Here is a 27,457-nt window from a genome sequence, read left to right as displayed (position 1 = left end):
CGTACCACCGGTTGAGAAACACTGCTCTAATAGCGTTCCTCTTTCAAGAAGACAAATATGTTCTTGCTTGCACGGTAAATACCAATAGTGCTCTTTGACAGAGTGTCATGACCATGAGAGATGGGCAGTAGCCTGGGGACTAAGGGGTTAACTGTACCTAGCCAGGTGACTTGGGTTTAGAAAGATCCAATGTGGACAAGGGGGAGGAAGTTGCAGAGGGATTGGAGGTTGTTTCTGATGGAGTGGAGACAGCCAGGGAGATGAAATAGCCCTCTGGTGATCAAGTGACTGTTTGACCAGCTTGCTGGAGTGTGTGTGTTGCTGAACAGGGATGTTTCCAGTCTGATTCTGTGAAGGGACCAGAGATCCATAAGTCTATTAAACCAGTTCACCTAGGCCCTGTCTCTGTGAGGTAGTGGCCCACTTGGAAAACTAGATTGAAAGAAGCAGGGTGACAGGTTAGTGTCTGGACTGCTTGCTTCCTGATTCACTGTGGAGAGAAGGAAAATTCCATGGCCATTGTGAGCAAGGCAGACACACCCAGCCAGCCCTTTGTCTTTGGGATACAGAGTTCTGAATTTGAACACAAGGCGAGGGGGAGGGGTAAGACTTGTGTTTGCCCAGGAAGGAGGCAGCTTTTTAAATCAAAAAGCCCAAAATTGTCAGGGTACACTTGCTATGGATTTGTTTCTACTGCTTATCGTAACCTTCATAACCAATGTGTTGCTGTTACTAAGAATTGTAACAATGTCCACTGTGCATGATTTTGTACCAAAACCCTGGAAACTGTTAAGAAATGTACCCAAGGACACACTGTATGTTCAAAAGCCTTGTGACACTGGTATTTCACTATTGATACCTCTGCTTAGTTATAGAGCTTCTCACCTGAGAAGGGGTATTCCAGGATTGGTGTGCTATGTGAAAGGGGAAACGGAGGCACAACTACATTTTGGTATCCTGGCTAAGTTCCAACATGCCTACACTATGGGGAATAAGGATACATACATACATTATATCAGCGTTAATTTTAAACAATTGCCAAAGCTGGCATGGATAAATTTAATATTTTCTTTAGCTGAGCAAGAGCATTGCTGTACCCACTAATGGGTGTCGGGTCCAAATTTTGTGAAAAGGGGCCCATTTAAGGTGTCTACTGAAAACTTTTTCTCTGCTGATTCTATGTATGATACTAGTGTACGTGTGTGATGTTTGTATATGAAGTTATGGAATGGACTTTGTTCTTGTATGTTAAAATTTTTCTGTCTGGAAGGACTAAGTGGGTGTGGACTGCCTACTGTGAAGAATGCTTATTCAGTGAATGGCTGTGCTAAGTAGCACTGCCTCATGAAACAAAAAACAGGGCTATGTAGCACTTTAAAGACTAACAAGACCTGAGGCCTGCATCTGGGAGACTGAAAACCATCTTGCAGAGGACTGCTTGCATGTGACCAGCTCCAATTGGCAGACAGGAACATTAAAGGGCCCGAGGCTGACACTAAAGACTGTTAAGCTAGCAGTTTGTCCGATCTTTGCTAACCACCTGCATCAAACTCTCGGTGATTGACGTATGACAAGTGTTCTCTATAACAATCTTACTCCCAACTTTTTCTTTCATTAATACACCTTTAGAGTTTAGATTCTAAAGGACTGGCCCAGCGTGCTCTTGTGGGTAAGATCTAAGAGAAAACTGGCCTGGAACTGTGGATGAGTCCTTTGGATCATGAGGATCTGTTTAGAGTTGTGATAGAAATGTAGCCGTGTTAGTCTGGTGTAGCTGAAACAAAATACAGGACTATGTAGCACTTTAAAGACTAACAAGATGGTTTATTAGATGATGAGCTTTCGTGGGCCAGACCCACTTCCTCAGATCAGTGGGTCTGGCCCACGAAAGCTCATCATCTAATAAACCATCTTGTTAGTCTTTAAAGTGCTACATAGTCCTGTATTTTGTTTAGAGTTGGTGAGTGTAACCTCCCACCTGTATGTGAGGCCTGGGTCTGATGGTGGCACAGGGAAACTGGGGTGTCCAAGGGGTTTTGCTGGTAAGGCTTCGTGCTGGCCAGGTTAGCAGCTGAAGTGCTCGGTGTAACTGGTGGGGTGCCTTGGGAAAGGACCCCAGTTGAGGGTAGTAAGTAGCCCTGTTTTTAAGCAATTCGCCCTGAGCTGACGCCCTCAGCAGTACCAAGACCCGGCCTGGTGTATGACAGTGGTGCATTCCCCAGGAGGCACAGAACCTAGTCAATCAAGCTTTGGATCAGGACCCCACGCTATTCTAAATTTGATTTTGAAATTGAGAGTTTGATTGGTTAAAGAGGCAATTCCGGACTCAATTACTTAGGACACTCTCAATATATCAGTCATGGTACTCCATGAATGTGGAAGAGTTTTGTTTAATTCTCATGTATTCGCTAAGAATGTAAATTGTGCTTGTACTTATTTACTATGTTTTATCCCAGACCTCCAGGAAGAAATCACGGCCAGTGTAACCAGAGGCTGTCCAGCACCGTCTGCGATTTGGGGACGTGTCATGACCATGAGAGATGGGCAGCAGCCTGGAGACTAAGGGGTTAACTGTACCGTACCTAGCCAGGTATCTGCTCAGCCAATAGAAATGCAGATAGGGATTTCAAACTGAGACAAAGGAATTTTGGGGTTTTTCCCTCCTTTGTCCCTGAGCAGTTACTCTCCAGCTACTGAGGGGGGCAGACAAAATGTCTCTCTCCAAGAAAAGACTCTTCACTATCTGTAAGTAGGGCAAAGTTTAGACAAATCCGTTAGGTTTTATTGTTTGGGAATAGGAATCTATGTCTGTGCATTTAAAAATGGGTTTTCCTCTCCTAGTTTTGGCCCATGGTGGAATCCCCCCATGAGTATACTGTGACTTTTCCTGTACTCATTATGCTTGCAACAGGAATAGTGTGGTGATAAAATGAAAAGAGAAAGAACTTTTATTATTAACCTGGTATTGGTTAATTTGTGAGTCCTGGTTTTACTTTTGGAGCTGAGATTTCCTAAGTAGTCTCTCACTGGTTTCTTTATTATTACTTAGGTGGTGACAGTGGATTTTTTTTATCCTCAAAATCTAGGGTTTTAAGATTTTTTGGGGGGAAGCTTTATACCAAAGCCTGGAAAGATAAGACTTTGGGATACTTTTGTGGGCCCCCACTTCTGCATTTATCGTGCCAGAGTGGGGAAGAAACTTTGACAGTGAGTAAAAGCAAAGTCCAGCTTCTTCCCAATCTGCAACGTATTGGGTGAAACCTTAGCTCCACTCACAACAGTGGCAAAATTCCCATTGACTTAAATGAGAATTGAAGGATTTCAACCTTTCCCCTGCATTGCAATGAGACTCAGAAATCAGTGAATCCCAAGCAATTGATCATTGTTTTAAATCAATCTAATCCTCTTATGTTGCCATGCCACACTGGGTGTGTCTGCCCTGCAACTGGGAGCATACCTCCCAGCCTGAGCAGACAGACTTATACTAGCAGGACTTGATCTAGCATGCTGAAAAGAGCAGTGCAGCCACTGTGGCTCAGGCTCTCAAGTCTACCAGACCTCCTAGGCTTGACAATCAGAGTCACAGTGTACCACACATCTATTTTTAGTATGCTATCATCAGCCCTGCTAGCCTGAGTTTGGCTAGCTCACCACTGCAGTGTGGACATACTTGCAGCCTGGTGATAACAGTCCCGCTTCCCTAGCTTTGCCTCCTACCTTTCTCTTTCTCCAGCTTGGCTTTCTCCACAGGTTTAACAACTTTTCTCTTTCGCCTGCCCCTGCTGAATGTATCGTCATCTTCATCTGTAGAAACGTCTTCAGGGAAGTCATCTTGTGGGAAGATTCCTGTTGAGGAAAAAAAGTCTGAGGAGATGTCTGGAAGTCCCCACCTCTCTCCCTCAGTAGTTTCTGGGCTCACATTCAGCACAAGGGACACAAACATAGATTCCCCTACTCTACTTGTTCATCAGCAAGTTTAAAGCACCGCAAAGAAATGTGCACCAAAGTGTGAGATTTCTTCATTTTTCTGTATCAAACTAATCATGTTTCTCACTTAAGAAGCAATGAATCTGATTAAGTGGGCAAGACCCTGGCTTATATGCTTCCTAATCAGAAAAACACATCACAGCAATCCCCTCTGAAATTAATACTCTGAAAACGTATGTAAAAACAGCACACAGACATAACATTCATGAACATGCTTCTTTTTTGATGCTCAATTCTCACCTTCTGCTAGGCCCTGGAACCTGAAAAAAAGTTAAAAAACAAAGTCTTATTGTTACAATAACGTTTGACTGAAATGTCATCAAGTCACTGCATTTATGATGCACACTTCCCACTTTTAAGGAAAGCATAATGAATTGGAGGGCTACAAAACGTATCTCTCCAAGAGATCGGCCTCAAATCTCAGGCAATTCAAAGCCAAACTATTGAAGAAGTCTTGGCAAGAGTGCAGTCTAACACTCCCCCCTCCACAGTTTGAGCACAGCGCTGTTCAAAACACTGTGATTTAAGAGAATGTGGAGTAATTTGTCAAGCAAAGGCATAGAAGCCTGATCACTTGAAATACTTAGAACTACACAAGACAAAGCACTTGACATGCAATGTAACAACTATAAACTGGTATGAAGTACAGACAAAATAACTCAAGTCCCTTCCAACTCTAGTGTCTAGGAAACTGTGAAAGACACAACAGCCAAACCAAAATCTGTTTCAGACCCATACATATACCCATGTCAGACAGATTTTGTATTCATATACACTAGGAACTGTAAGCAATGTCCTCTTTTTAAGATATATGGTTAAAGCAGGAAAGTACTAGACAATATATTCACGGCTGAAACGCTTTCATTAAAAGGAGAGAAATCTCTTAATGCAGACACTAGCAGTAGACTGAGTTGTGGAAACAGGTCCTCAAGTCTACTGACAAATCATCATACAGAGCTTTGTTTCAAGAAAACTCACTTTTTGACCAGTTTGTACAGACGTTTTCTGTTAAAGGCAGGTGTATTTTTTCTGCTGGCCAATTCGAAGAGTCTGTTAGCAACAGCTTTATAGTTAAACTGCAAAAAGAAAGCGAGCACAATACAGCATCGTTGTTAGGCAATTATACTAAACAGCCTAGTATAGCTTATGTTATAAATACTTCAAGCAGCATATGCTTCTTACTACTTCCAATCTCTTCCATTACACTTGATCTCTGCCAAGATTCACACCCCCAAATGCACATGCTAGCTTTATGGATGGGTTCTTTGACGACATAACCATGGGAGAGACCAGCTGGGTGAGGCAATATCTTACTGGGTCAACTTCTGTTGGTGGAAGAGACAACCTAAGAGCTTGGTTTAGTTTGAACACTTGCATTTACTGCCAAGAAAAGTTGGTCCAACAAAAGTTATCTTACCCACTTTGTGTGTCACCCTCTGATAAACATAACTTCAGCAACACTACGTTACAATGAAGCATTCAAATAATATTTTTGAAGAACACTTCTAACATGGGCGTTCATTCAGAAGGAAAAAGCAAACAAATTAACTTATATTTAAAATCTTTTAAGATTTTAAACGACAAAATGTACATGCGCCATAGGCCATCCCAGAAGCACGAGGTGTCTCTGTTGTAGCATAATTCTGGATCTCAGCAGTTCATTCCAATGAGTTCATAAAATCTGGCATGCATCTTTAGAGGGGAGGGACAGCTCAGTGATTTGAGCACTGGCCTGCTTTTAAACCCAGAGTTGTGAGTTCAACCCTTGAGGGGGCCAATTAGGGATCTGGGGCAAATCTGTCAGGGAGGGTACTTGGTCCTGCTGTGAGGGCAGGGGACTGGACTGGATGACCTCTCAAGATTCCTTCCACCTCTATGAGCTGGTATAGCTCCATATATTATATTACTATTAAGGCCTAGCCCCATGCCCTGTATTCGCTTCTACCCTGTCATTTGTGCTCTCAGTATCAGTAAGGGCTGTCCTGACTCCTGGGACAGACAGTACAAGATATGGGTTTAGCAACTTTTTTGGTACCTTTTGAGGTGGAAGGGGAGGAAAGAAGCAGGTCAGGGGAAAAGGGAGAGAGAGAGAGGCAAAACAAAATTTGGCATATGTACTGCTGTACCATCATTTATTTTGTGTAACCACCTCATAAGGAATATGTTAATACAAAACTCAGCTGAAGATATTTAAGGCATGTCTACACTACAATTAAAAACCCATGTCTGGCTCCTATCTGCTGACAGGCTTGTGGTGAGGATGTCCTGGCTTGGGCTGTACCCTGAGCTCTGGGATGCATCCACCTTGCAGGTCCTAGATCTCAGCCCCAGCCCAGAAGTCTACACAGCAATCAAATAGCCCTAGAGCCAGACTCAGTTGGCAAGGGCCAGCCACAAGATCTTAGACATACCTTAAGACAGGGCTACTCGATTTTTGGTAGCCCCGGGGGCCACGATACTCACAGCCCATGCTGAGGGCCGTAATTTAAGCGTGGTTGCATATACATGCAAATAGCTTCCTTCACACAGACGAGCATGAATAAAGATCAATCCTTAAACCGTGGTGCTGGACCCAAACATGGCCAGTGTCAGCCAGTCAGCACTTCTCAGGTTCTGCCCATAAGGCTAAGCAGCCAGCACTTCCCACAATGCCCTGGCGCTCCCTGCACCTCTTTCCCTGGCGGTGAGAAATGCCGACATGCTGTACCTGTCTGTTCCAGCCAGCCCGTCCGCTTGAGTCTTTCAATGTTCATCCGGCCTTGGAGACACCTTGCCATTGTGGAGCATGTTCCCAGTGAAGGCCATGTTCAACGAATCCCACCCGCAGGCCATGTGTTGAGCCCCGCGTAAACCCAAACTGCACTGCGGGCCGCAAAGAAATGGGCCGCAGGTTGCATGCGGCCCGCTGCCCGCGTGTTGAGTAGCCCTGCCTTAAGTTATGCAAGACATATTTATCTCTTTATTCAACTGGTGATGTCTCCACTATACAACAAATAAACAAATCTTAGGATTATTCATGGGGACCTGTCATGCTGATACAAAGCAAGCAAGGCACACACCTGGAGAACAGGACCAATATTTTCATCAGTATTTTCAGAAAGGTCCTTTTGTTCCTCAAAGCCCAGTGCAGATTTTCTTGATAAATGTTTGTCTGTTACAGAAAAAGGATTTTAAAGCTCAGTCAGAAAGTATACGCAAAGTGCTGTGCAACACAGTGGAACAAGAGGCGTGTTAGAGCCATGAAACTCTCCCCCCATGTAGGGAGAGGGGAAGCAGCCATCACCAAGTAGCAAATGAACAAAGGGCCAAGACAGGAGACCTGATAACTTTCCTTGCTCTAGCACTGACATATTGTGTTATTTTTGGAAACTACCAGAGATGCTCTACACTGCAGGTACCTGCTCTTGGTATTAGGGATGAACACATTCCCATTTATATCCACGTATTTTGGCTGTAAGGATGAAAAACATCATACAATTCAAAACAGCGGTATTATTTCTGGGTCTTTGAAATGACCATCTCCATAGCAGAAGAAACATCTTGGAGCAATTTCCTCTCAGGTCATTATCACAAAATACAGTAAAACTTCAATTGTTGAGCATCCAGTGGTCCAGCACTCCTGATAGTCTGGCACCAACTGGAACCTGGAAGTGCTTCAGCTAGCTGGACAATTGGAGCTGCCCAGAAGCAGCGACAGAGAGAGGGCAAGAGGCAGGCAGCTGTTTAAGCGGGCGGGGGGGATGGGCGGAACACGGCAAGGGGTGAACCCTCCGCCGTGTTGCGGGGAGGCGGTGGAAGCCCCACGCAGCCGGCTTGCAAGTGGGGAAACTCAGCCGCCGGCTTGTAAGCGGTGGCAAGGGGCAGGCGGCGTTCCCCGCTGACCCCCGCCCCTGCCCGCCTGCCTTAAACTGCCTGCCTCTCGCCCCCTCTCCACTGCTTGCAAGCCGACTACGTGGGGCTTCCACCACTTCCCCGCAACACAGTGGAGGGTTCGCCCCTCGCTGCACTGTTCCCCGCCAGCCTTAAACAGCTGTCTGTCTCTCGCCTCCTCTCCTCCGCCGCTTGCAAGCTGGCTGCGCGGGGCTTCCACCCCCTCCCCACAACACGGCAGAGGGCTCGCCCCTCCCCGCGCCCCCTCCACGCAGTGCGGATCCTGGCAGTCCCGGCACAGTACCCTAACGGAGTACCTCCCGATACTCCGTCATATCTGATAATCTGACACCCCTGGGTCCCAAGGGTGCCGGATTATCAGAAGTCTACTGTACTAGTTTTTGGACAGTCCTGGGTTATCTATGGCTGTTGCTATAATTAGACAAATGTGGTACCGCATAGTCTGGTTTATAAAAACAGCACTGAGATTTGTATAATGTATTATTCTATTGTTACTTTGGCTATTAGGTCACCTGGACAGAAGCAAGATTTGCTGTTCTTGTATCCACCTGAGTGCCATAGGCCGGCTGAGAGTAGGAATGGCATTTTTAAAAGACAGGGTACATATTTGGATCCTATCAGTGGCTACCATATTTCTTTAAAATCTGGGCGAGGCTAATTTTCATCACTTCTTCCTCACCTTTGGTCATTAATGGCTCCTTGTTTTCATCTTCATCTTCCTCGGACAGCTCAACATGGTCATCACAGCTTGTTTTCAATTCTTTCATTAGATCTTCAATAGCAAAAGGGGACTGATCCACAATGGCTTCAAAGATACCCCGGGCTACTGCCTGCATCAGGTGACGACTGCGTTATATAAAAGGGATGAGAGTGATAAGGAACACACATAGTGCATTATAAGCTCTTTTTGCTTCCTATTTACATTTAAAAATTCTTTGAAGATGGTGAGACAGAGGTAGAGAGAGGCATCTAATTTTTTGGGGGGCGGGGGAGGGAAAGAACATCTATAACTTAAACAAGTCATGTAACTTCAAGCTGATTATCCAGTTTGGGATTTGGTTCTTCCAATGTTATAGCTTAGACATTTTGCTTATTTATTAATATTTTATATATTCCAGTAATACCAATCAGTACTCCAGAAGTATCTGTTGTGTTAGATACTCTATAAACACAGGTACAGGTGTTTTTTATGTTTACACACCCACTTCATTTATGATTAAGGTAGTCACAAAGGTTTGTCCATATGCTTCTTTCTCTAGGATCTAAACTTCGTTATGTTCTTTGCTTCAATCCATTTGTTTATTACCTCTTGAAATGGCATTTCAAGAACTTCATAGACTTAAGACTAAATAATTAAATAAAATGGAAAATCCAATATTCATCCATCAAACTTACTCCTTAGATTTGGCAGCAATTTTGCAGAATGGTTCAATAAACTTGAGATTCTGATCTGCTGTGAGCTGTGAGATTAAAAGACAGAAAGACTTAGTATAGTAGAGCAGGCAGGTTGAGTAACTCATTGTAGACTGTGAGGAAGATCTTTATAAGACTACGCCAGCACTTTTCATCAGGTCTTTTCCCACTAAAATTGACAACATTTTAGCACCACCACCACCACCACCAAGGTATCTGATAGAAGCACTATAGAAATAGAGTGCTTGTACACAATGATTTATTAAAACCTCACAATATGTCCTTGATACTCAATTCAAGAAGAAGGTGAAATAAGGCAGAAGAAAGTTAAGTGAGTCAGCCCAAGGTCACAAAGTAATTCTGCCGCACACTAAAACCTGCACACCTTAATCTACAGACTGTCAGACAAAACAGTAATGAACAGTAAGACTGGATCCTTTTACTAAGCTCAATATAAATATAGGCTGAGACTCTCAAAGCAGAATAGGGGATTTACATACACCTTTCAGTACAATTAATCTAAATCCCTTAGACCAGGGCTACTCAACTTTGGAAGCCCCGGGGGCCACAATATCCACAGCACATGCCGAGGGCCACAATTTAAGTGTGGTTGCATATACACATGCAAATATATATGCAAACAGCTTCTTTCACACTGACGGGCATGAATACAAAGATGAAACCTTAAACCGTGGTGCTGGACCCAAACGTGGCCAGTGTGAGCCAGTCAGCACTTCTCAGGCTCTGCCCACAAGGCTAAGCAGCCAGCACTTCCCACAATGCCCCGGTGCTCCCGGCACCTCTTCCCTGGGTGTTAGAATAGCCGACACCCTGTACTCATCTGCTTCAGCCAGCCCGTCTGCTTGCGTCTTTCAATGCTCACCCCCCCACCTGGGAGACACCTCGCCATTGTGGAATGTGTTCCCAGTGGAAGCCATGTTCAACGGATCCTATCCGCGGGCCATGTGTTAAGCCCTGCGTAAACTCAAACTGTACTGGGGGCTGCAAACAAATGGGCCGCGTGTTGAGTAGCCTTGCCCTGGACAGTTCTCAAAGTTCCAATCAAAATCCTTATGAACCTATGCAAATGCTGGGACTGGAGAAACAGTTGCTGAATTAGGGCCCTGATTGTAGACACTGTCTTCTGTTATGGAAGGTTCCGCTACCCCCTTGCTGCCTACACCTCCCAACAGAACTGACTGCTAGGTCACCCCTTGCATTCTGCTGGCTCCTCTTTACACAGCACTGCTACAAAACTAATAGGCACACCATGTCGGTTAGAAAGAAAAAGAAAATAGCTACCAGGAGAGGATTTGCCAGCAGCATCATATATGGACTAGCAAGTAAAGGCTGCAAATTAGTATATGGAGTCTGCAGAGACCCCTCCCCATCAGGCTAAGAAGAGACACTGTGGGGAGGGATTTCAAGTCATAATGAAATGCTGAATTCATATTCCTGCAGCAGAATTTCACAGTAGCTGCTGTAGAACCAGACTTTAAACTGCTGTAAAATTCTACTGCTTTGCAAAAGCCAATAGCATGTAAGCAAAACAGAGGAAGGTCAATATCAAAAGCACTGACAAGCAAACTAAATTAAGATATTGTTGGGTACCTGGCAAGTGTGCATTTTTATAGATTATGGGGTAATCTATAAAAATGCACACATCCAAATCCAGTCATTGAAGACAGTTTTAAAATTAGATTTCTAAACCTCTACAACGTATGTGATTAAAAGACCAGGTCAATTATGGGCTCAAAGTGAATTTGTATGCAAGAAAAGAGTGATTAAAATTTAAAAAGTCCCAAGAGAAATTACAACATTTTTTTTTCTCCAAAGAAAAAAAAGAGGGTAGGAGTCAGACAGAGATTTCTTCGTTATATTTGCCATCTAAAATTGGACTATTTGTACCAGAGCGTGAGAATTGGAAAGTGACCAATGTATATTCCTTGTCTAAGCTCAAAGAAATGCAAAACATAGCCGAACAAACAGTGATAAGTAAAGAGGATTTTAGAAATTTCTTCAATGTCGATAAGCTATATTTAAAACAATTAAATATAACAAACTAGGATTTAAAAACACTGATAAAAGATAGCTGTGTAATATAGAAATACTAATCACAAAGAAAGTTACAATGTGTATTCTACCTCCTTGGCTCCAACTTTAGCCAGTTCTTCCAGATAGATGTCAATAAAATGGAATTTAATCCCATTTGGAGCATTACTCTCTGGGTGTATAACTTCCTTCATTAACAGATGCAGAAATGGCCCAATCAGACTGAAAAAAGAAAAAAAGCAAGCAAGATACATACATTTATATGCCTGGGTATAGTTTGTTTTTTCACCAAATGCTAAAAGATGGCTTTTTGACAGCTTGATGAAAATATACAAGACTGTGCAGAGGCAACAGATTGGACAGAGAAGTCAGTTTACAATGAAAGACTGCTTGCTATAAGCTGGTTTTATCATGAAATTGTCACCCCACATAAGGAACATGCAATTCATAGGATAACAAGATTCCCCTTTTCCAGATGTTCTGTGCTATGACTTCATAGTGAATAGTGTACTTCTAAAATTCTACTGCTAGTTCTCCTGGTTGCAATGCCAAAAAGCTGGGCATTATCAGTATACACAGGAACCATTGAATGCAAGACGTGTTAGCCATCATGCTAAAAGCTCTTATATTCAGTATGTACACATATATCCAAATATGTTTTCACAAGAACCTTATTGTGGAATACATGATTCGACTAACTGCTTAAGCAACTTCACCATTATCAATTACAAACATGTTTAACGTAATAAATAATAATAATATAGACTTTAATGTATGCATTAACTAGCAGGTAAGGCCCATTGTTGACTGGGCAAAGTCAGTTTGCGTAGATTACATTTATGGGAAAGTTCAAGAAATTGCATATATGTAATAGAATTTTTTATTAATGTGCTTGCAAAAGGGAAGTAAAAGAACAGTTTTAAATTTGTAGAATTTCAACTTCAAACATTATTCATTTTATTGAATAATTACCATACGTACAATGAGTTTCTGATTCAGATGTAAAGCTTGCATTACTCTTTCTGTAATTAATTTGAATTATTTTGTGATTTGTAAGAGTAAAAATTTTCTTTGCACTAAAATGACAGTTGAATAGACAGCTTGATCTTAATTCTGTTAGCAAATATTTATGGACTCTAGTCATAAGTCATGACTTTTTTCTGATGAAAACCAAAAATGATTTAAACCTTTCATCCAGCATATTCTGATGTAAAAAAATAGTGCATCCAGTTAATTTACGTGGAAAGATTATTTATGCAAAAATTTGATATCTGTAGGTAATTGCAAAGTATGACTTTACTTGCACTAACAAATCCATAAAATATCTTCAAAATATATATGGGTTGTTCCTCCCTTAACCAGGACTTCCTGGTCTGTCAACATCAGTGGAACTGGATCACAGCAGGCACGCCACAGGGGGCACCAATGACTCAGCTGGGAGCCCAATGTGTGTGGGTGCGGGGTAATAGGGGGGGGTGGGCGGCTGGGAGGCAGAGGATAGACAGCCTGGAGGGGAGTTCTGGCCCTGGTGGAGCTCCTTGGTCCCAGCAGCTGGGAGTTCCAGCCCAGCAGCATCCGTGGAGCTCTGCCACAGCCTGGGAGCTCTACCCCCAGCAGCGGCCAGGGAGCCCTGACCCCAGACGCAGAGCTCTAGCCCCGGCCCCGATCTGGCTCCAACAGCCCAGGAGCTCCAGCCCCAGTAGCAGCCAGGAAGCTCTGGCCCTGGCTGCAGAGACAGACGGCTGCAGAGCTCTGGCCATAGTACTCTGGCTCTGGCAGCAGCGGGGTCGGTGGCACCTGAAGAGCCCCAGGGAGTTGGGGCAGCAGCAGGGGCAGGCTGGAGCCCTAACCCGGTGACAGCATGGGCCATCAGGGGAGGGACCTTCCCTGGTCTGGCAAATCACCTCATTCGGGACTATGGATGTGAAAGACTAGTCCACTATCCGATAAGCAAATGCTTATCAGATAGTTGAAAGGACAGTTGACTAGTCCAGCTGTGGCCAACCCACGGCTCGCTACTCCCCCCCCCCCCAAAATCAGTGTGGCTCACGGAACCGCCCCTGCGCTCCTAAGAATGGCTCCTCTGTGCTCACCGGGGCAGGGGAGCTGTCTGGTGCTTCCAATATGGTGGCGGCCAGCAGGAGCCTGCTAAGACCAAAAAGCATAGAAATGTGCTTCTTAAAGGGGCAGGCTCTTTTTTTTTTTGGCTCTACAACTTTGCCCTGGCTCTTCGTGCTGGGTGCACTAACATCTTGGCTCTACATCCAGAACGGGTTAGCCGCTTCCCCCATCTTGCTGCCTCCAGCAGAAAGAGGCAGCAAGGGGCGGTACTTCAAAGCGGTAGCACCACTTGAAGCTTGAGGCCAGGTGCCAGGCTCCACGCTTTGAAATGCTGCATCCAGTGCTGCCACTTTGAAACGCTGTGGGAAGTCCAGCATCAGGCTCCTTGTGGTGTTTCAAAGAGACAGTGCTGAGTGGAGCCCGGGATCAACTGGGGAGTCCTCAGCTAACCCCAGGCTCCATGCAGCGCTTTTGCCTTTGATGTGTAGTAACAGCCCTAGGAGCTGTTGTTACACTTCAAAGGCAGAGCCACCCTATCGACTAATTGAATAGTTGATGCAAAAATGTATAGACTATTCGATTAGTCAGTTAGCTGATACTTAACATCCTTATTCAGGACCAGTCAGGTTCTGAGGGTGCTAGACCACTTAGGTGCAACTTGTAGTAAACTAGACAGCACAAGAGATGTGATACATAAAAGGCTTAAGCAGAACAAAGAAAGCCCATGACTAAAAGAGCTACCTAAAGAGAAAGAAGGCACATTACATATTTTTGATATAGGCACACTGCATAATTTCTTTATTGTACAATTACATCCGTTTATTTACCTTTCATTCCATCCATTTCTTTTCAGTACTTCGAAGGACTGCCTCAAAACCATGCGGATTAGCTATAAAGCAGAAGAGTTGTTATACAATACTGCAATTTTCTAACAGAGTCAATAAACTAGTTATTGTTTAATTGAGTTTTTTATGGCCCCAGAAAGTTTGCTGGAAAGCTTCTTTCATGAACATATGAGAAGTTTCTCCATTACAAAGAGATGGGGTACAGGCAGTGTATGACCTGAAGTTCCCCCAGCATCTCTACTTACTCTTTTTCTTTGGCTTGGTATGTAACGATAGCAACCATTGTGAATTCCCCTACACAGTTCTATGATGCCCGCCTCTACCCCATAAATCCTACAAATCAGTTAAGGTGCATTTCCCAGTTTACAAAAATTCCAACTGAATAAGTTCAAACCAATTGAAAATGTTAACAGCTTCACACTAACATTAGTTTGTCCCATTGCATATACATTTAATTAAGAGACAGGTATACTACATATGTAACAGCCATAATAAACTTAACCTTACATTGCTGATGTTCTCAATTTGGAGTAGTGAACGTCTGAACCATAAAACCCCAATAAGATAAGTTTTTGAATGAAGCTTCCTTTTTTAAGGAAATAAAAATTGGAAGACGAAAACACTAATCTCATTTCATGGAGTATTTCCATTAATAGATATTTTATGCTCAGAATATGCCTTTAAAATTAATTTACCTCACTGTTAACACAATATCTCCTATACTTTGGTTTCTACTACATGGTAGTAAGTTTAATTGCCACAAATTGTAATTCTTTTGTTTTTAAACGACACCTTGCAGAAAAACCTTAACCAATATGTAAATATTAATTTTGATGAGGCATCCATTAACATGCCCTCTGGATATTATTACCAACACTCATGTATGTACTTAATTTTATGCCCAGGTATAGTCTTACTGAAGTCAATAAAGAATGCCCGTGTGGCGTAAAGCTAAGCAGATGCATAAGCAGGATCAGACACTTACATAAAAATAACGTAATGACTTCTACATTTGCCATGGCCCCTAAATAGAGGCCTATAAATGCATTGTGCATACTGAAACTGGCACAACTCTGGAAAATTCTTCTGCAAACACATACAAAGCTATGGCAACTCTCTTGTACAGTATCATCATTCTTTGTCCATGTATAATATATATACTAAAAAAAAATCACCCTAAAGAATTAATATTACCATGTAGTATTTATCAAGGCGCAGTCTGTCTATTCCATTCCATTCACGGTTCATAGTTTGCCAAAAGGTCTGAATGAACAGGTGCTCTGCAACAGAATTAAAATAGTGAATATGCATGTTCAACACTAATATTACTGTGTGTTAACGCAAGCAACCTAGAGAGACCTCTTTTCCAACTTAATTTTTTTCACACTTCTTCACATACTGGTCCAGCAGTTTCATCACCAGTCTGGAAACACATACTCAAGACTGTTGTGAGGGGAGATACAATACAGACTGTAAGGTGCTCAGGTACTACAGTAACTAGGAGCAAACAAGTATTTTACATAAATAGGTGCTGCAAACAGTTACACTGACTGATCTTTGTAAGAGATCAAATGAAAAGTGTATATCTACTTGAGGCAGAAAAAAGTGTTGATTTCGCACTAAGTTCTACTTGTACCCAGTTAGGCCATGATTCAGCAAATAAATCAGACACATTCTTAATGCTGGATCAGGTTGTTACAGTTCAAAAACATGTCTGTTTTTAATTGAGGTGAAAGATATAAAAGCAAATGAGCAGCTAAATAAAAGTGAAGTAGTAAGGCACTCTCATGGTTTTGTATTGATACCCATCATGGCAATATGGAGCACTTTTTATATCAAAATACTGTTGTACCGCAAACTTTTTCATGTTTGGATTCTGAACATGTGACTGAGACCCGCCTCATACATTGCAATCACAGACAAATCTTGGATGACAACTGGAAAACAACAACAAAAAAGCCCAACAACCCTATCTATATCTGTTCTGGACTCCCCGATGACTGCCTAAAAGTCCCAAAATATAAAGGCCAAAAAAATAGATAAAACAAAATGAAATAGTAAACTTACGAGCTTCAATATTCTGAATGACATGTATAAGTTGGGAGATAGTACTTGCTAGTTCTTCCTTAAAAAGATAAAAGGAAACAAAAATAAATGTTAATGAAAAGATTGTCCATTTCCCAGAACAGGCTGCTGAAAACTCAAATACACTCCCATTCAAGTAAATCTATAGGTGCCTCCTTTAGTGAAGGACTGCCAGTTACAATTAACTCTCCCACATGTGTTGAATTCCAACTTATCCTTATGAACGAAATGTGGCAAGAATGTAATTAAATCAGTGTTGCTACCCAAATGAAAGGGAACTGTATCTTCATGGTGCATTCTAGAAGGATATCTACTATATACACACACAACTTCCCCTCATCCCCTCACCCAAAAAAGGACAATTGGATAATATACCTGCAGCAGAGGTTTATCTTGCATCCACATACAATAAAATAATCCTTTCCATATTTTTAATAATTCTTCTTGGCTGAAGCCACCTAGAGTGCAATAAATAAAAAAATTACACATTTGAAAGAAAATCACTTCCTCCAAATTCTTAAAAGCAGATTTCTCATTCTCCATTCACTCACTTCCACCCCTTTAAAATACACATTTTTCCTTCTATTTTGAATGGAACTGAAGCTAATATGACAGTTTTGCTTGTGAAAAAACTCATTTAATGCAATGACACATTGCCTTTTAGCCTCCAACTTGTCTCATATAAAGTAATAAGCGTTTTGAAGAAGTCACAGATGGGAAAAACCTGTTAGGCTGTTTTATTCCATCCCCTTGTCAGCACAGCCCTGCACACAAAAAACACCCCTCACACACCATAGGGAACAAAGTCCCAGTGTTATTTTAAGTGAGGGCATCATATTTAATGTTTCATGAAAAGGATGAGAGGGGAGGAGAAAGGCTAAGGATAAAGCAGGGAGAGTAAGTGGCTATCACTACACTCAAACACCAACACTCAATGGATACATTCAGAAATACATTCTGTGTTTTGAAATCTTATTTAAATGCAATTCAAATACTGAACTCATTTCTCAGTAGTCAGCAGCTATGTATGGGTAAATCAATGTTAGAACGCAGACCAGCAAGAGATGTGACTGAATCACATTTAATATTTTTAGCATGACCCAGTCTTAATCATTGATCATAATTAAGTTCTTTTGATTGTACCTATAGTTGATCCCTTACCAACAAACTCCATGGCACCACACTGAAAAAGATGTGTTACTAAAAATTCAAGAATCTCTAATGGTGCCTTGAATTTGCGCTGTGATCTTACGCTCAATTCCAAGCTATGGCACACATACTTCTGAGAAGAAAAGTAACTATAGGCCAAATCTCCCTTGTCCGGCACCCTCGAGACCTGAGTGGTGCAAAAACCATGGAGTTTGCCAGACCAGTGGAGGGCAAGGCTCCCTACCAGGCTGTGGGCTCTGCTCCCAACTGTGGGCTGTTCTCCATGCCTCCTGCCCTGCTGCCTCCAGCCTCTCACCATGCCAGCACTGACTGGGGTTGTCCCTCCCTTGGCGCCAGCCTTGAACAGCCGTGCCAAGCTGCTGACCCCACTGCCTCCAGCCCTGGCCAGGGCTCTCTCTTGGCTGCCAGCTCTGCTGCCTTCAGCCCTAACTGGGGGTGCACCTCTCACCGCACCAGCCCCAACTTAGGCAGTGCCCTCCCACTGTGACAACCTGGCTGGGGATGCACTCCTGGCTGTCGGCCCCGCTGCCTCCAGCCCTGGCTGGAGCCACGCTCCTTGCCGTCAGCCCTCACCAAGGCTGGGTTGCCCACTGTGTGGACCCCTCTTGGGCTGCACTCCCTACTGCCAACCCAGCCTGGTGGGGGTGGGAAGGAGAGGTTGCCCAGGGGTAGCTGCAAACCTGCAGTATAAACAGAATGCACCCATGCCACTTGTCTAGAGAAAGTCAACAAGGTAAGTCACATTGGATAAGTGTCTCTGCGCTAGGGGCTTGTGCTGGTATAAACAGCACTACAGTTGTATTGATGCAAGTTTTCCTACTCTATATAAGAGGATGGGAAGACACAGAAAGCTCTTGCTACTCCCTGTTAAGCCATTCAGTCACCTGATCACTGAATTGTAAGGTTTAAAAAAGTGTGAAAAAAACCTCAAAGAGCACAAATTAAGAAAAAAAAGTGCTGATATTTATCTAAATGTTTTGTAATTATATTAACAAGCGCCCTGGTAATCTGCACATGCTAAATTTCCACACATACAATGGATTTATGTTAGCACATTTCATGCTACTGCAGAATTTAAGTTTTCACTTAAAACAACAAAAATGGGTTTAGCTCTTGCAGCAGCCATATATCAAAGTATGCAATATGGTTGTGCGCCAATCTCGTTAAAATACGGCCTAGTATTGCTAACATCGATAGGACTGGATTCTGCCTACACCAGCTACACAAAGACATTTTCTAAGATGCTTGGTACACAGTCATATTGTAAATGGGTGCTCCTACATAAAATTGAAATGTAAACCCTATTGAAGAGGCAGGCAGAAAACATGTAACAGCTATGAATTACACACAGTCATCTCAGGGTAGGTCTACACTACTGTTTGTACAGCTATGGAACCGCACCTCTGCTGCTGTAACGTAGATTCTTCTGAAATGGATGGAAGGAGCTTTTCTGTTGATGTCCACCTCTCTGGGAAGCACTAGCTATGCTGAAGAATTCTTTTGCTCACCTACCTGCCATTTACAGCAGGGACAGGGTGTTAAGTCAGCATACCTATGGCACTCAGGATGCAAAGTTTCTCAGAGCAGACATGGCTAGGTTGATCAAATTTTTAAGTATACATTAGGCCTCCGTCAGGTATCAACTTTAAAGCATGCTTCACTTAACATTTCCCCAGATATCCAACTAGGATGCTTCATATGTGAGCTCAAATGCTTGTTGTCTCCATTTGGCAATCATAACTGAGTTACATGCTGTTTCAAAAAGTGATTTTTATGAGCAATCTCAAAAAATTCATTCTGGTTCTAGAGACATTACTGATTCTGGAAATACTCCCCATTTAAAAAACAGAATCTGAAATATGTAATATTTCTAAACATCCATGTAATTGTCTACTTTACAGTACTTGAAGTCTCTGTGTTCTTAGGAGCCAAGCCGCTAATTATTCCTCCACATTCGTAGTAATATATTTCAGGAAAAAAATTCTTCCCATGGTAAATATAAATTAAAATAATATAAAATAAGGACATGAAGTAGTGAACGCACAAATTCTTCTTATAAAAGGTAGAGAGTACAAGAAGCTCCACTCCCATCTGAGCAGCAGCATCCCTTACTCCTTCTTAATTTGGCCTTGCGCACCACACACCATGTGCAGCATAACCCCATTCTCAGGGCTAACAACTCCACGTGTCTCGTACACTCTGTGACTCCACTTCCTTTCCCTAACACCACTGCCCCTCAGCAGTCTACTGCCAGGGCTAAGCCCTCATGCCTGCCCTACCCGCCCTCATTCTACTGCCAGGGCTAAGCCCTCATGCCTGCCCTGCCCGCCCTCATTCTCTGATGCCCATGCCTCTCGTGGCACCACGTGCTTGCCTCAGCTACTCCGTCCCTTACCCTGACCCCAGCCATGTGCGACTCCTAACCCCACCCCCATTTCGCAGTTGCCACCGCTTCGTCTCCCCTACCAAACCTCAGGCTGCCTGCCTCAGCACCATGTGCCGGCCCCACCGTCGCCCAGCACCGCGCTCCTGCCCGTCTTTACCCGCCGGGCTCCGGGTCCTGAGGCTGATGTAGCCGCGCAGCTTCTTCACCGCCCGGTCCCGGTTCCGCTTCTCGTTGGCGGCCAGTCTCTGCGCGAACTGGATCTCTGGCGGCTGCACGGCGGCGGTGGCGGCAGCAGGAGCCATGGTCCCCGCTCCACCATCCCCCTTCGCTCCCCCTCCCTCTGCTGGGTAGACGGCGTCCCTCCCGCCGGCCCGCTGGAACCGGCTGACGCGTTCCATCGAACGCCCGCTGATTGCGTCACAATCGCTCTCTGTCGCAAGAGTTCCAGGTCTCTCCGGGGAGGGTTCTGCTCTTAAAGAGCTAGTAGTCACTTATTGAAAGGTGCTTTCCTTCGGTGGGGAAATGTGCCAGTCGCATATTGTGCCACTACACACTATGCGCTTTTAAACGACTCCCCCCCTCACCATGGCGTCTGTACAAGCGGCGGCCAAAGTCCCCCTCCTCCCGGCAATTTCGTTGGACACGGATGCTTTTCAGTATATAAAGCACTCTCCCCTGCATGACACTACACACGCACACATAGGCCACGGTTGTTTGAAACCCTAGGTTACGAGAAACAGCTTCAGGAATTAGCAAACATGGACTGAGAAATCCAGACAAACAATCCCCACAGGTGAAAAGTGAATGATTTTAGATTTTTGGCAGAAATTTGAAAGCCTTTCTTTAACAAAACAGTGTTCCCCTACCATTCTAATCTTTATTTTAAATCTCCTTTGTTTTGTAAGAACGGTTTTGACCAGCAGTGTCAGATCTCATTTAGATTCAGAAGTATAATACGCATTTTACAAATGGAGATGTGAGGCAGCAAACAACGTAGGCCATTGCTACAATGGATCTATGCAGGTGAGTCATGCCTTTCTATCTCCCAACGACTGGAGTGGGTATCATAGGCATAATTTTCATGGTCAGGAGGATCTTGAAGTAAGCAGTCATGAGAAAAATCTGTGGTAGGAACTCAGGGTGAATTTAGATCCCTAAATCTCCAAGAGCCACAAGACCATTCTTCCTACACAGTATTTTCAACTTCAAAGCATTATATGGAAAACTGAGCCTGTATATACCATCAAAAAGCCAGATCCAGGAGACACTACTTGTATCTGTTCTATTTTCATAAAATACTATAAAACATTGCCAGCTCACAGAATCCAACATACACAAATTCAGGTTCAATGGGAGGTATGCACCTAAATACCTCTGAGGATATAGACCACAATTTATCATTTCTTACCATGTAGACTTTCACCTACAAAAACAGAGAAGACACCCTCTAATTCTTTCAACAACACATACCATTGATTTTTCTCTTTTAGACAACTTATTTCTTCTAATCTTCCAATAATTTTTTATGTATTCTTTCAGTGACTTCATCCTGCAATAAATTCTGTTTGGCTGAACCTAGCTACCGGACTGGGGCCCAGTTAAAATTGTAGTCCTAAATACTTGTAACAAAAGAGGGAATTCTGACTTTCACCCAGACATTAAACTACCTTCTACTTTAATGCACACAAACCATTAGGGTTGCCAGATGGTTTAACAAAAAATATGGAACACTCCTCTTTCCCCTCCCAAAAAAAACCACCAGGAAAAAATGTTGTTGAGAAAAAAAAAGGGGGGAGACCAAAGCTGTTAAGTTAAAAAAAAAAAGAGAGAGACCAAAGTTGTTAAACAAAAAAGAAAAAAAGGGGAGACCAAAGTTAAAAAAAAAAAGGGTGCTGTGGCTTTAAATGGCTCTGCACTCCTCACTCCCTCCCCCACCTGATACGACAGGGGAAAATTGTCCCCGCCAGGCTTCCGTCCAAGGGAAACAGGAAATACTGGACATTTCACGTGTCCGGGATTTTCTGTTTTTTTTTTAATTTTAACCAGACGGGATCCGAATACCGAACTGTCCGGGTGGAAACAAAATCTGACAATCCTACAAACCATTTTAAATTCACACTTCTGTTTGAAATTATTTATATCTATTATTAGGGATATTAACTGGCTCTTGCCAATTAACATCTGTGGTGTCCAGTCATAGCAGGATTGGGTGGTGGGTCCTAGGTTAAAATGGTTTACTGGTTAAGCACTATCATTTAACCAGTTAACCATTTTAACATCCCTATCTACTATAGTTACATGTATCATCTAAGATTACTGGAAACTATAAGGAATAAACATTTTTAAGCTTGCTTACTTTGTCCATTTTACAATACTTAAAGCCCTATCCTGCAGGTTGTTCCACAGGATCAGATCCTTATGCCCAAGTGATTCCTATAGAGATCAGTGGAACTGCACGCAGGCACATGAGGCCAGCTATGTAAGAGTCAAATAAGATCCGAGTCTTGTTTCTCTGTTTTCTGTGTAAATCTTTCACAAACAGAAATGATAAGAAACTATGATTGTAAAATCATAAAGAGTAGAGGCATATTCAAATGTAAATTTACAGTATATTAAACAACTTTAGAAAAATCTGACTAGATTGCAAATTGGCAGTGTCTCTGTGCCCTCCTTCATGATTAATATGTTTTAAGCTTAAATCTTAACATATTCTGTGATTCCTCCATTAAACCCAATGTTGTAACTATATTTTTAAAAGGCTGTAAAGGTGATTTGGGGAATTAGATACCAGTCAGAATTACACCTGTAACCAGAAAATTATTTGAAATAATAATTAAAAACAAAATATCTGGAAGGTGATGACAATAATGACACGGTTTGCCCAGCATGGTTTCTACAAACGAAAATAATGACTCACTAATATCTTACATAATACACTTAAAAAACAACAAATGATCCAGTAGCACTTTATAGACTAACAAAACATGTAGATGGTATCATGAGCTGTAGTGGGCACAACCCACTTCTTCAGATTGACTGGAGTTTTTTTGAAACTTTGAAGTATCTTACAGGGTTTTTTTTTTTAAAACATGTCATCGGTAAAACAACGGATAAAAGAGAACGACATGGCAATTTATTTAGATGTCCAAACAGGCCTTTGACAAAGTCCCACACAAAAATCTACAAGAAGCTAAGCAGTCATGGGATTAGAGGCAAATCACTGTTATGAACAAAAAATTGGCAGAGAAAAGAGAGAATAAGCAAAAAGTAGGATTAGTTAGTTTTCCTTATTGTAAAAAGTTCGCAGAGTGCTTCAAAATTTCAGAGTAGGCCCTCTAGTATTAAACAATGGTCAGGAAATGGTGAGAACTGAAGCACAAATTTGCAATGACACAAAGTTATTTAGTCAGGAACAAAAAGATTATGAGGAACCTGCGAGACATCAACAAACCAGGCACATAGGCAACATGATGGCAAATTAAATTCAGTGTTGATAAATGTAAATAAAACATACTGAAGGAAAAAATTATCTTACAGAGAGCTCTGGATTAATTATCACAACTCAGGAAAGGGATTGGGGCATAACTACACAGTGCAATGGAACCTTTGGCTAAATGGGCTGCAGAAGTTTAAAAAATCCCAAAATGTTAGGATGCATAAGTAATGGGATAGTGACTAATACAATATTATAATGCCTTCATATCAACTAATACAGCATGGCCTGTCTAGAGTATTGGTTTCATCATCTCAGAAATAATATTGTAAAAGAAGAGGGATGTTCAGAAAAGGATAAAAAGACTAGTTAAAGACATGGAAAAATCCTCACATGACGAGAGAATTACAAGATTGGGATTTTATTTTAAAAAAGGAGAGAAGAGGGGACATAATGAAAGTATATAAAGATAGAGCAATTAGACAAGGTAAAACTGATGGACCTGTCTCCTAACACAAGCACAAAGGACTATCCAATGACATTTAGAAGTGGGGAATTAAAACAAATAATGCAAATACTTTTTTACATAGTAATTACTCTGGATCTTATTGCTCATTGGATGCTTTTTAGGTTAGACTTTAATAAGATTAAAGAGTTTTATGGACAATTCATTCAAGAATATGGTAAACATTTTGGAAAGACTATTAAAACTGATGTTGCAAGGGTTAGGTAAATTTTTGGCTGCTAGAGACAGTGGGCCAGGGCCTACTGCAATGGCTCTTACACGTTGCTCTGAAGCATCTTGCGCTGGCCATTGTCCTCGCTGATACTTCACTAGCTGAGCCTGTACTGGACCAACTAAATCTGCTGCAGTATGGCACCCCCAAAGTGTGTAATGGATATCAAACTGCTGCACTTTGCAGAAAAGAAGTTGCTGGATTTCATTCATCTTCCCACTGTCTTCTATTGTCACTTGGGCTACGTCTAGACTGCAAGCCTCTTTCGAAAGAGACTTTTTCGAAAGATCCTTTCAAAAAAGCTTCTTTCAAAAAAGAGCATCTAAACTGCAATCTCTTCTTTGGAAAAGTGAGCTGCTTTTTCGAAAGAGAGCTCCCAGGCAGTCTGGATGCTCTCGTTCGAAAAAGCCCTGTTTGCATTCAAGAACGCCTTTTTTCAAAAGAGCATTTTCAAAAAAAGGCGTTCTTCCTTGTGAAATGATTTCAAAAGAACACGGCTATAGTCTAGATGCAGGTTTAGTTTTTTCAAAAAAAAGCTACTTTTTTCGAAAAAACCCTGCAGTCTAGACACAGCCTTGGTAAAACTACCAGCGTTAGAAACTCCCACTCGCCTGTCTGCTACTTTGGAGATAAACGCCCCCACCCCAGGCATAAGTAGCCTAAAAAAACCCAAAACCAACCCAAAACCTCCAGCGAAGGCAGCTCCCAGCCCAGTCACAAAGGACACTAGCAATCGCACCGGTCCCCTTCAAAGGCTCCCGGGACTGGCCAGCGCACCCTGCCAGGCACCAGCCGCAGGCACCAGGAAGCCTTCTGCGTCCCGCCTCCTAAGAACTGCGAGGCGCAGAATAGGCAAGGAACCTCCACGCGCCTACAAGCGGCCCTTCCCACCAGTCCCAGAACCCGCTGGGCTCCGCCCCCCCCCCTCCCTTCCGAGGTGGGATGTTCGAGAGAGTCACGTGGAGCGGAGGCGCGTGGTGGGCGGGGGCTCTGCTCTTGCGCCTTTCTCGCGGCGCGCGGGAGAATTTCGAGGCCGGCGGGCGCCATGAAGCGGAGCGCGCGCCAGGCCGCGGACGGGCAGGTAGAGCGCGCGGCCTTTTCCCTCCGCTAGGTTGCGCCTCGCGCCCATCAGGCCCCGGGTCGCTCGCCCCGAAGCGGCGGGGTCTGGCGGGGCAGGTTCGGTTCCCGGTTGTGCTGCCTCCGCGTGCCCAGGCAGGGCGTCTGCGACCTCAGAGCGCTGCAAACGATAGGCCCCGAAGGGCTTTTGAGAGGGTCAGCTGGGCTCGTCCCGTGCACCAGTCATGGCAGGGTGAAGCCTGAGCTAGGCATCCCCCGACCTGCCTCTGTCACACCTTTCCCCTGAACGTATTAACCGCTGAGATTCTGCAATCTCTTACCCTGGGCTACACTCTCCCCCCCCCCCTCCCAGAAATGTCCTAGTATCCAACCTCATCCCCCCTTCTTTTAAGCCTGTTGCTTCTTATCCTGTCCTCGCTAATGAAGGAGAAACATTTTTCTCCCTCTTTGTAACAACTTTGTATGCACTTGAAAGCTATTTCCTCCCCCTCTCAGGTTTCACTTTGCCAGACCAAATTGGCCCATTTTTTTTTTCAGTCTTCCCTCATAGGTCATGTTTTCCAGACCTTTAATCATTCTTGTTGCTCTTCTCTAGACTGTCTCCAGTTTGTTCACATCTTTCCAGAACTGGAGGTCATAACAGCTCAGAGTAGAGTGGAAGAATTACGTCTCATGGCTTCCGTACAACGGTCTTGCTAATACATCCCAGAATGAAGTTGGTGTTCCTCCCGCCTCCAAAAGACCTGTTTTGACCAGGCTTGATGTGTGTGGATGTACTTTTAGAAAATCAGGACACATTTAGTACATTATATGCAGCCACAGTGACTTCTGCTGTGAGATATGACCTTGGGAGGCCTTGTAAAGATCGATACAAAAAAATAAAACTTCAGTTTACACTCTATAATGTGTATTTGTGTGAACTGTAATGCACTATACAGGAGCTACACTAGAGAATATTAGCCAGCTGTGGAGGTGAGTCACTGAATCAGTGATCTGTTCAACATCACATAATCTTTAGAACAGTGGTCCCCAAACTTTTTGGCATCATGCCCCCTTTTTGATTTTTGAGAAACCCCCTCACGCTTCCCCTCCCCCCCCAAAAAAACCCCAGCAAAACTTGTTGAGGAAAAAAAATGGGCTTTCAAGAGCAGAGCAGGCATTGCCCTTTAAAGGCAGCCATTTTGAAGTCTGCCCCAGCCAGCCTGAGTGGACAAAAGGACCAGGCTCTTTCTTAAGGCTGGGCTGGGTTGCCCCCCTGCCCCCCTGGAATTTCTTGATGCCCCTCAGTTTGGGAACCTATGCTTTAGAAAAAAGAGGAATAGATAGAACTGGGTTCTGACTTAACAGTTACTTGTTTCATGTAGTGTGATAGCTGTGTTGATCCCAGGATTTTAAAGAAATAAGGTGAGTGAGGTCATATCTTCTATGGGACCACTTTTTGTGGTGAGAGGACAATCTTTTGAATTCACACACAGCTCTACAGAGGTGTAAGCTTAAAATTGATCTTGTTCACCAAAAGAAGTTGGTCCAATAAAAAGATATTACCTCAGCCATCTTTGTCTTTAGTTACTTATATTAACCCATAGCATCGAAACACCGCACAACATCTTTGTGCATTACAGAACCAAGTTTTATAGATGGAAAACTGAGATTCACAGTTAAATGCTATGGGCATTGTTGCATAGGGGGTTAGTGGTAACATCAGGAATTGATCCCAGCAAGTCTTTTGCAATGGTGCTGGAACAATTTTTAGGCTGAAGGTACCCCTTTACACTTTTTTCCATGCCTCTCTGATGGTTGCCAACTCGATGCAATTTGTGGCAAAGTCAAGTCCGTCTAGTCTAGGAGACTTGACAACCCTAACCCCTCCTTGGCCACAGAGGGGCCACAGATGGGGGCAACTGCTGACCCTCAGGCCGAGGCCAGGAGCTGAGCCCTGCACTGGCAGCAATGGAGCTGCCAAGGCCCGTATCCTAGGTCCAGCAGGGCCAGTGGCCTGTACTCTAGGGCTGTGTCTACACTGGCAAGTTATTCCGGAAAATCAACTGCTTTTCTGGAAAAACTTACCAGATGTCTACACTGGCCACTTGAATTTCCGGAAAAGCACTGATGATCTAATGTAAAATCATCAGTGCTTTTCCGGAAAAACTATGCTGCTCCCGTTCGGGCAAAAGTCTTTTTCCGGAAAACTGTTCTGGAAAAGGGCAAGTGTAGACAGCACAGTAGTGTTTTCCGAAAAAAGCCCCGATCGCGAAAATGACGATCGAGGCTTTTTTGCGGAAAAGCGCGTCTAGATTGGCCACGGACGCTTTCCCGGAAA

At 43.3% G+C, this 27,457-nt stretch overlaps 2 protein-coding genes and 1 long non-coding RNA gene across 10 annotated transcripts in view; 2 read left to right on the top strand and 1 right to left on the bottom strand.

Annotated features, from left to right (window-relative positions):
• RRP1B (ribosomal RNA processing 1B) overlaps positions 1-20,306 on the bottom strand; it is a 31,384-nt gene extending 11,078 nt beyond the window's left edge. For 2 of the 4 annotated variants that reach the window (XM_014581005.4, XM_014581006.4), the window contains exons 1-12: positions 20,048-20,306; positions 16,710-16,792; positions 16,317-16,374; positions 15,444-15,529; positions 14,232-14,293; positions 11,436-11,565; positions 9,274-9,338; positions 8,558-8,724; positions 7,047-7,138; positions 4,966-5,063; positions 4,228-4,247; positions 3,718-3,846 (exon numbers count right to left, since the gene is read on the bottom strand). In XM_014581005.4, the coding sequence (XP_014436491.3) occupies positions 3,718-3,846; positions 4,228-4,247; positions 4,966-5,063; positions 7,047-7,138; positions 8,558-8,724; positions 9,274-9,338; positions 11,436-11,565; positions 14,232-14,293; positions 15,444-15,529; positions 16,317-16,374; positions 16,710-16,792; positions 20,048-20,288 (1,231 nt within the window). In that variant the 5' untranslated portion in view covers positions 20,289-20,306. Of the gene's footprint in view, positions 1-3,717; positions 3,847-4,227; positions 4,248-4,965; positions 5,064-7,046; positions 7,139-8,557; positions 8,725-9,273; positions 9,339-11,435; positions 11,566-14,231; positions 14,294-15,443; positions 15,530-16,316; positions 16,375-16,709; positions 16,793-18,905; positions 19,325-20,047 lie in introns of those variants that run through there. The other 2 variants (XM_006137883.5, XM_075912498.2) reach the window with 2 other exon arrangements.
• LOC142821485 (uncharacterized) lies at positions 581-3,999 on the top strand. The gene is made up of 3 exons (XR_012898247.2): positions 581-667; positions 2,457-2,590; positions 3,751-3,999. It is a non-coding gene; the product is annotated as an uncharacterized LOC142821485 (long non-coding RNA).
• Positions 20,307-25,003: 4,697 nt separating the features above from the next.
• The window catches only part of HSF2BP (heat shock transcription factor 2 binding protein), a 60,390-nt gene continuing 57,936 nt past the window's right edge, over positions 25,004-27,457 (top strand). For 3 of the 5 annotated variants that reach the window (XR_012898246.2, XM_075912470.2, XM_089774334.1), the window contains exon 1: positions 25,026-25,141. Coding sequence is in view for 4 of the 5 variants with exons in the window: in XM_075912470.2 (XP_075768585.1) it covers positions 25,106-25,141 (36 nt within the window). In the remaining variant the exon portion in view is untranslated. Of the gene's footprint in view, positions 25,142-27,457 lie in introns of all 5 variants that reach the window. The other 2 variants (XM_075912458.2, XM_075912459.2) reach the window with 2 other exon arrangements.

Source organism: Pelodiscus sinensis, chromosome 1, assembly GCF_052426305.1.
Source record: "Pelodiscus sinensis isolate ZL-2025 chromosome 1, ASM5242630v1, whole genome shotgun sequence".
NCBI classification, from domain to species: Eukaryota; Metazoa; Chordata; order Testudines; family Trionychidae; genus Pelodiscus; species Pelodiscus sinensis.
The sequence above is the reverse complement of the archived record's forward strand: the minus strand, read 5'-3'. Positions and strand labels throughout refer to the sequence as shown.